A 10192-nucleotide genomic window follows, 5' to 3' on the forward strand; every position below is an offset into this window, starting at 1 on the left:
CACCACCTCCCCCTGATCCACCGTCACCTTCACCTCCATCTGCTCCGCTTGATCTATGGCTTGAACCTCCGCCATCTGAATCCGAACTGTCTCTGGATCCACGTTGAGGTTGGACGTCCTCGTTCAGCACTCGCTCCGGATCAACTCCAATCTCTCGAGCCGCTTCAGCTATTGCCGGATCCGGGTTCTGGTTGACGTCGTCCATGTGAACTTCGTCAATCCAGCGGAGCATTTCGTCGTCTCCCTCATTGTCGTTCCCCGAGCGTTCGAAAGCTCGTTCGATGATATCCAAAGGATCCATCGGGGTGAGGTTGTTGTCGTGAATCCGAGTTGCTTCTCGGAGCTGCAACTTCATGTTGTATGAGCAGAAAACAAGCTTCTCGAGTCTGCTGTACGCTAGACGGTTTCTTTTTTTTTTTTGTGGACGAGGGCAAATGTACTCCAATTCCTCTCACAAGCGGAGGCGGATGAAGTTTGTGACAAAATTCGAATGGCCAACGTCTGTAAAGTCGGGGTCCAAGTTTCGTAAAGCTCCCACCACTCACCTGCAATCATGTGACATAAATCATATCATGTCATTTCTTACCATTCCATGACATAGTTAATGCATACAATTCATCTCACAAGCTTACTTGCACAAAGGGTGCCTCGTGCCGAAACAACACTTCTTTGTGAGAAGTCCCCTCGAGCGTCCCCCTCGAGCGTCTCAAAATGCGATTAACTGTAATTAGAAAATCAAATAAGACTCATATATTCATAATGTGATATAGCTTGTAACAATTTATATTTTTATACCTCTCTCCCAAGAGTTGACCCATCAAGATCCGGATGCAAGAAGTCGAACACCTTTGTGACAGCGGCCATGTGAGTATTGTTCATGGTTATATCCGGGTTAAACAACAACTTTGGATTTAGGAAGAAAGCTGCAATGTGTAGTGGATGTTCCATTTGAGTACTCCATCTGTGGTTCACGATGTCGACAACCCATTTCTTCCCACTCATCGCTTCCAACTTCTTTTTCATCTCGTGGAAGACGTAGTATAGTAATCCCATCGTGGGATGCACCTCAGTGTCCACTAATCGAAGAGTGGTGTACATCGGCTCGAATATGGCACACACTTCGTCCACCGAATGCCAGAATCTGGGATTTAAACAAGTCTCGGATACGGATCTACCTGTAGGAGTTGCACTCAATTTGGAATCATCTCACCATTGACTACTGAACATCGTCCTCAACGCAGCTCTCTTCTCTCTGAGACTTCTGAGAGCTAGATAGTTCGTGGAAAATCTTGTTGCGCCGGGACGGATGATTTCACCTGGGGATGTCTCCCGTATCTTGGACAACACACTGTTGTGGTTGTAGATGAACTTAGTCGCATCCCTCGCAGCTTTGATAGTATGCTTAACACTATCTCTCTTCCCAATATCTTCAAACATCAGATCTAGACAATGTGCGGCGCAAGGTGTCCAGTACACATTGTACTTGCGTTGTAATTTCAACCCGGCACTCCTGTAGTTCGAACCGTTGTCGGTCACAACTTGGACGACATTGTGTTTTCCGATTTCTTTGAGCACTGACCTCAATATTCCATAGATGTACTCCCCTGTTTTCGTATACTTTGACGCATCAACGGACTTTAAGAACACCGTTGCACCAGCATAATAAACCATAATGTTTATGATGCTCAGTCTGGTCGGCCCCGTCCAACCATCAGTGAGTATGGTGCATCCGTATTTTACCCACCGCTTCTTTTGTTCTTCAAGGTAGTTCTCCGCGTCTACAACCTCCATATCGAGGTACTTGTTATGAATTTCATACGGAGTTGGTATAGGAACGCCTGGACCTGCAATATACCAATATAGATCATGTTAACGTTCCAAGAACACATGCGATTCGACAATATGAAAATACAATTACTTATCACGAATTAAAATTGCCTAGATCTTGAGCGGACGCTATCATGTTTTTTAACTCATGCGAGGCGCCCTTACTCGCCGGCACATGTTGGTGAAAAAAGAATTTTGTTATGTGTCTTCCGAGCCATGTTCTCTTCTTCGGATCAACTATCTCATCAAGTTTTGTTTGCTTCGCACTCGCTGACTTATATAATGACGGAGCAGCTGGTGGAGATTTTGCCGTAGAACCACTGCCGGGCATCGACATCATCCGAGCCTCCCATTCCGTCTTAGCCGCCTCTTGTCTTGACCTCTTCATAACTGCTCGTAATTGCGCTTCGTAGTCTTCTTCGTCTGATTCTTCCACGCCAACATTTTTAGTCAATGTCTTGCGAAGCGTAGAATCCAACGACTCTTTGTTCTTCTTTTTTACGACATTGCCTTGAAGTAAAGCTTGCATCTCTGCTTTCACTTCAGGATGGACTTTCTCACAGAATTTGACACTCCTCGTTGGGTCTACATGGGCTAGGTGGTTTTTCACTCTCGTGATGCCGTCACCTCCCATAATGTGCTCGCAAAATATACACTGGTGGCCGCTACTTTTTCCGGGAATGGGTGTGCAATACCTCCTAGCTGGGTCGGGGGCCGACATTCTTGCAACTTGTAATCTACAAATTAACAAATAACATTTACAACATAATTCGGATTAATTATAAACATGAACACAAACTCTAAAATTAAAAACAATTCATAACAATATACCATAAATCAATAAACAAGTTCAACATAACCTTAATCATCACTAGCTAATCCCAAAATTACCAAAAAATTCGGATTAATTACAAAGAATTATAAACATCAACACAAACTCTAAAATTAAAAACAATTCATAACAATTTCAATAAACAAGTTAACATAACCTTAATCATCACTAACTAATCACAAAATTACTAAATAATTCGGATTAAATACAAAAAAATTACAAACATCTATACAAACTCTAAAATTAAAAACAAGTCACAAAATTTCTTCATAAATCAATAAACAAGTTCATCATAACCTTAATTATCACTAACTAATCAAAAAATTACCAAATAATTCGGATTAAAAAAAATTAGAATCATGAACAAAAACTCTAAAATTAAAAAACAAGTCACGAAATTTCTTCATAAATCAATAAACAAGTTCATCATAACCTTAATCATCACTAACTAATCACAAAATTACCAAATAATTCGGATTAAATCCAAAAAAATTACAAACATCAACACAAAATTAAATCAACACTACATCAATGCTTACAACTATCAATTTATACTTAATCTTCAAAAATAATCAAGAAATTTAGAGATTTAAACTCAAAATCATCAAAAAATAAAATTTGGTCGGGAAGTGGACCGGGAAAGGGATTACCGGGGGGATCTGGGCAGATTTGGCCTTTGGCGCGTCGGGAACTGGGTGAGGTGGCGGGATCCGGTCGGGAAGTTGGAAAATTTGGTCTGGGTCGCGGCGGGTTTTGGTCTCCTTCTTTCCGTCCCAAATGCTTTTTTTAGGTAAACCGGGTATTTATACCCGGTTTTGTTTTTTTTTTTAACCGGACTGGACCGGGAAGTGGGAACCGGGTTCCTACCCGAATCCCGGTCTGATTCCCCGGAACCACCGGAAACTTCCGGTTTTGGTGGTTCCGGTGCCGGGGAGCTCAAAAAAGGGGGAACCGGACCGGTTCCCCCGGGATTTAAAACCTTGGGATATTTTCGGAATTTTGTTTTTCCTTATTTCGTTCCTACATCAGGAGTTTTTTTTATTAGGCTGATTTTATATAACTAGATACTAAGGTATACATCTTTAGTTATATAAAATTATTTTTTTAAATCAAATTGAACCATCAATTAAGTTTATCTGGTATATTTTAATTGAGTTGATTCAAACAATATGTTGTCAAAGTAACCTCTGTTGTGGAAAATTAATTTAATTAAAATTATACGAATAGATGTTTGTGCGAAATTATTCATTCGAATTATGCTCAGCCCAAAGGAAGACATAGTTTGGCCGAATAACAACGTGCTTGCAAATGCGTGATAATTATAAAGTGTCATTCATGTGAACTATGAAAAGTCCAAAGACATTTTATAGTTTGACAGAACTTATTATCAGTATTTGATCAATGCATTGAGTGTACCAATTACAATTAATTTCTCTGTCCAAAGACTTGGAATTAATGTTGTTCTAGGTAGCTTGAGATGGTTTATTGATTTAATTATGTACTAAAGTGAGCGTGTATTTTCTTTATTTTGTTCGTGGATCCAGTTTCTATTGCAACTGCTTCTAACATGTCTAGCCAAGTGAGCCACATTCCTATGCTGAACGGGACGAATTTCAAAGCATGGAAGGAGACCATGGAGATTGTCCTTGGTTGTATGGACATTGATCAAGACCTACGACAAGATCGGCCCATTCCTACTGCTGGAACCGTTGAAGATGCAAAGACTGATAAATGGGATCGGTCAAACCGTATGTGCTTGATGATCATGAGGCGTGCCATCCCCGAAGCGTTCCGAGGCTCCATTTCGGAGAGGGAAAGTTCCAAGAAGTTTCTGGAGGAGATTGAGCAATATTTTACCAAGAACGAGAAATCAGAAGCGAGTAATACTCTGGGTAAGCTCCTCTCCATGAAGTATAAGGAAAAAGGAAACATCAGGTAATACATCATGGAGATGTCTCATCTTGCGTCAAAGCTGAAGTCACTGAAGCTTGAGTTGTCTGAGGATTTGCTCGTGCATTTTGTTTTGCTCTCTCTCCCACCGCACTTTGGGCAATTCAAAGTGAGCTATAACACTCAGAAGGACAAATGGTCATTGAATGAGCTTATTTCTCATTGTGTGCAAGAAGAGGAGCGGCTCCAGCGAGACTAGACTGAAAGTGCTCACCTGGCAACCTCATCTCGAAATAACAAGAAGAAGAGAACCACGGAAACTGCGGGACAACCATCTCAGCTAAAAAAACAAAAGACGCATGAGAATGAATTCACCTATTTCTTCTGCAGGAAGGAAGGACACATGAAGAATGAGTGTCCCAAGTATGCTGCGTGGCGTGTGAAGAAGGGTAAGATTTTGACTTTAGTTTGTTATGAAATTAATCTGGCTTTCGTACCTAAGGATACTTGGTGGGTAGATTCTGGTGCTACTACTCACGTAAGCGTATCCATGCAGGGTTGCCTGTGGAGCCGACCGCCAAGTGATGATGAAAGATTCATCTTTGTTGGCGATGACAATAAATTTGCCGTGGAGGCTATTGTACTGTCTTTTAGACGGAATTTGGTTTCTGTTTCTATGTTGGACAAATCTGGTTTTTCTTGTTCAATTGGAAATAATAAAATTAGTCTCCATCAAAATTCAAATTTCTTAGGTTCCGGTTCTTTAATTGATAATTTATACTTGTTTGATATTGTTAGTTGTAACAACGAAATATTAAATACAAGCTCACAGGGTAGGAAACGAAAATTAAATGAGAATTCTGCCACTTTATGGCACAAATGTTTATGTCATATCTCTAAACAGAGAATTCAGAGGCTTGTGTCGGACGGAATTCTTGAACCCCTAGATTTGACTTACTTTCAAGTCTGTATTGAGTGCATCAAGGAAAAACAAACTAATTCTAGAAAATTGGGCGCCAATAGAGCTACGGATGTTCTTGAACTAATACATACCGATATATGTGGTCCGTTCCCTACAGCTGCTTGGAATGGACAACAGTATTTTATTACGTTCATAGACGACTATTCTCGATATGGTTACCTATATTTGATACACGAAAAGTCACAATCATTGGATGTTTTCAAGTCTTACAAGGTTGAAGTCGAACTTCAACTTGGAAAGAAAATTAAGGCTGTTAAATCCGACCGTGTTGGTGAATACTATGGCAGGTATGATGGATCTGGAGAACAACGTCCAGGACCCTTCGCCATTTTCCTCGATGAATGTGGAATTGTTCCGCAATACACAATGTCAGGGAAACCTAGCATGAATGGTGTTGCCAAGCGACGAAACCGAACTCTTAAGGATATGGTAAGTAGTATGATTAGTCATTCTTTCTTACCAGAGACTCTTTGGGGAGAAGCGTTAAAGACTGCGGTTTATGTCTTGAATCGGGTACCAAGTAAAGCAGTTACCAAAACCCCTTATGAGCTTTGGACTAATAAAAGACCAAGCATCAGGCATTTACACATTTGGGGTTGTTCAGCTGAAGCTAGGCCGTATAGACCACATGAAGCAAAGTTGGACTCAAGAACGGTTAGCTGTTATTTTGTTGGTTATGCCGAACGTTCACGTGGTTTCAAGTTTTACAATCCCACATCCAGATCCTTTTTCGAAACGGGAAATGCCAGATTCCTTGAGGATATTGAGTTTGGGGGAGAAGAAAATACTAGGAGTGTTGTCTTTGAAGAAGAATCTTCAACTATCGGTATTCAAGATATTATACCTCTTATCGTTCAAGACATAGTTGAAGATATCATTCCTAACGTTGTCCCTAACCAGGACAACATTGAGATTCTTCCTCAAGACCCGCCCATAGAACAAACTCAACAACCTCAAGAACTGCCATTAAGGAGATCCACTAGAGACAGAAGAAGTGCGATTTCTGATGATTATATCGTTTTTCTTCAAGAACATGAGGATGGCATTGGTCTGACAGAAGATGATCCAATCAACTTCCATCAAGCCATGTGTTCTTCTAAATCTCAACAGTGGATCGATGCCATGAAAGATGAGATGAAATCAATGGAAGACAATGACGCTTGGGATCTTATTGACTTACCTGAAGGTGCGAAGCCGATTGGTTGTAAATGGATATTTAAAAGCAAGTTGGATTCAAAGGGTAATGTTGAAAGGTATAAGGCTTGTCTAGTCGCCAAAGGCTTTACTCAAAAGGAAGGCATAGACTATAAAGAGACTTTCTCTCCGGTTTCATCGAAAGACTCTTTTAGGACTATTATGGCACTAGTAGCTCATTTTGATTTAGAGCTATATTAGATGGATGTAAAGACTGCATTTCTTAATGGAGACATTGAAGAGACAATTTTTATGACTCAACCAGAAAACTTTGTGTCAGAAGATCCAAAGTCTATGGTTTGCAAGTTAAAAAAATCCATCTACGGACTCAAACAGGCATCCCGGCAATGGTATCTCAAGTTTCATCAAGTTATTACTTCTTACGGATTCGAGGCAAATATTGTTGAAGATTCTGTATACCAAAAGTTCAGTGGGAGTAAATACATCTTCCTAGTTTTATATGTCGACGACATTCTGCTCGCTAGTAGTGAAATTAGTTTGCTACATGAGACCAAGAAAATTCTGACGAAAAATTTCAAAATGAAAGATCTTGGTGAAGCTTCTGTTGTATTAGGAATCAAGATACTAAGATATCGTTCTCAAGGTGTTCTTGGATTATAACAAAAGAGCTATATTGATAAAGTTCTGAGCAGATTCGGCATGAAAGATTATAAGCCAGGAGATACGCCCATATCTAAAGGAGACAAGTTCAGTCTCAAACAATGTCCCAATAATGATCTTGAAAGAAATGAGATGCAAAAGATTCCCTATGCCTCAATTGTTGGGAGTCTTATGTACGCTTAGGTTTGCACTCGCCCCGACATTGCATTCATCGTGGGTGTCCTTGGTAGATATTTGAGTGATCCAGGTTTGCAACATCGGAAGGCGGCTAAATGTGTAATGTGTTATCTTAGACGAACAAAAGACTATATGCTCACTTATCGGAGATCAGAGAGTTTGGAGGTCGTAGGTTTCTCTGATTCCAATTTTGTTGGATGTCAAGACAGCAAGCGCCCCACATCAGGCTATGTTTTCATGTTGGCAGGAGGAGTTATCTCATGGAAGTCTGCTAAACAAAGACTCGTAGCTTCTTCGACCATGGCAGCGAAGTTCATAGCTTGTTTCGAGGCATCCAACCACAGAATTTGGCTGCGGAATTTTGTCACTAGATTGCGAGTTGGATGACATTGACAGGCCATTGAAGATTTATTGCGACACCAATTCTGCAGTTCTTTACTCCAACAACAACAGTAGCTCAACGAAGTCAAAATTCATCGACATCAAGTTTCTAGTTGTGAATGAGAGTTCAGGATGGAGAAATTTCTATAGAACACATAGGAACCGATTTTATGCTAGCAGACCCATTGACTAAAGGTTTAACGCCTAAGGTGTTCATGAGCACATTGCTCATATGTGCATTATTCTAGATAATATATTGGTTTAGTGGGAGTTTTGTTTTGTGTACTATGTGTCCTGTATTCATGTTTTGATTGATGATTCTGCAGAATAAAGTTGATTTTTTCATCAGTGTCATGAATTCTGAAACTTGCGATATTATATTGCATAAAGAAATAACCTTACTAAAGACTACATTAGGACCAGTTGAAAATGAACATGCCTAAGGTCATATTGCACGTTATTTTCATGCTACTCATCCATATTTGATCTATGTCATTAAGTGTGTAGGTATAGTGATCATTGTGGCTTAGTCATAACATTCATATAACTATAGCCGCGTTGGTTCTATATTTATGTACGCAATTGACCAGATTGTTTAAGAAAAATAAAATCAAAATAGCATCCAGAAATGCGCATCAGGAATTTGGTAACTTAATTATTGTAAATATACATAGCTATATTTTATTTTGTCAATTAATTTTGATAATTATTATGTAATTGATATGGAAATAATGGGTGGATACTAAATATAATTGATTAAGGGAATTATGGGATTCCTTATCAAATTATATATAAAGATAAACAATGGATATGGTCCCCAATGCAAATCAAATAGCCTGTTCTCTTCACATATAGAGTTAGACCTTCAGTGTTCTCGTCGGAGGAACAAAGTGATTTTGCAAAGGAAGACCACGTACCATCCGGCTTGTGTTAGTCCGACCACCGATTATCAAAGTTTTTCCGCATCAAGTGGTGATCGACTAAGATGGATCCAGGTATTCTTTTAATCTTTATAATCTAATAACATGTTGATTATGTGAAATATTATTAGTATATAAGTTTTCATCGGAGTTAGTTTTTGTTATATTATACTTTATTCCATGCTTAGAATGGTTCAATATCACGAAATCCAATAAAGTTATTTTTTCGGATTTTTCATTGAAATATACAATTTTTGCAGTTCTGCATTGCGTCCCTGCACCATGGCTAATTTTTGTTGCATATCTAACCGCATCATCCTGCTACAGCTATATATGTGCAATTTTTGCGGCCAGTTGCGACAATGACAGAAATATTTAAAAATTTATATCTTGACTTTCATGAATTCGCACCATTCAAAACATATATTAGCTCAGAAAAATAAAAAATACTAACTTAAGGTGAAAATTGAGTCCAAAAATAGAGTAAAAAGAATATATTTTCATTTATATTATTTTCCTACACACTAAAGATAAACATAGAAAATGAACACACTATCAACTTATCGAACAATGCAACACAATAAATATGAAGTTCCTATTAATTTACCACTATAGATGATAATTAATGAAAATTAATATATTAGAAGAGGATAGAAGATCGGGGTTTCTAGGGTTTCTATGATTAGAGGTATACATGTTCCTTGTGTGCCCATTAAGAGAATATACTTATTATTATATTCGGAAGATATAAATTACTCTTAAAGACTTATTTTTTTACACATACTAAAATACTTTGAGGTAAACCTTTTTGTTGTTCAGACTTCAGATTATCATTAAAAAGTTATTTACTTTAATAACAAACATTGCCTCTATATATATATATATATATATATGCAATGTTTGTTTGTAAAACAGTACTTTTCAATTATAGAAGAAAGATCCCAAAGATTAAGATACTTGAAACGTCGGATTTGCAATCTAGACAACCTTTTAGATATGTTTAAAATCTAGCAATGTTTGATGACGTTGCATCACTAATCAGATAATATTTTAAATTATTGTCCATAGCATTTACATGCGTTAATTTGATAAATGACTGTAAATAACTAATTTAGTAAAATAAATGAAAGATTGACTACTAGTTTCTTAAAATCAAGTTTAAAATTAGCTAGATACTTAAAATTTCTATAAATTACATTTGAGGGCCTTATAAACGATTTTACCAATATATTTAACTTTCACCTATAGTCTCTAAACTAGCTATATATATAAGTATTTTTTTTAATCTTCAAAAACTAACTTTACGTGTAAACGCTATATATGCCTATGTGACAAAAGCCTGTGAATATATAAACGGTCAATTAGATA

At 38.1% G+C, this 10192-nt stretch overlaps 1 protein-coding gene across 1 annotated transcript; it reads right to left on the reverse strand.

The window, feature by feature from the left end:
• Window positions 1-706: 706 nt before the first annotated feature.
• Window positions 707-2548, reverse strand: LOC149385419 (uncharacterized). Its single transcript, XM_089626334.1, has 4 exons — window positions 1939-2548; window positions 1317-1844; window positions 796-1175; window positions 707-721 (listed from the first exon to the last, which is right to left on the reverse strand). The coding sequence occupies exons 1-4, from the start codon at window positions 2546-2548 to the stop codon at window positions 707-709; spliced, it is 1533 nt and encodes a 510-aa protein (XP_089482460.1).
• Window positions 2549-10192: the final 7644 nt, after the last annotated feature.

Source organism: Urtica dioica, chromosome 9 (assembly GCF_054948205.1).
Source record: "Urtica dioica subsp. dioica isolate 48M chromosome 9, U.dioica_male_clone48M_v1_H2, whole genome shotgun sequence".
Lineage (NCBI taxonomy): Eukaryota > Viridiplantae > Streptophyta > Magnoliopsida > Rosales > Urticaceae > Urtica > Urtica dioica.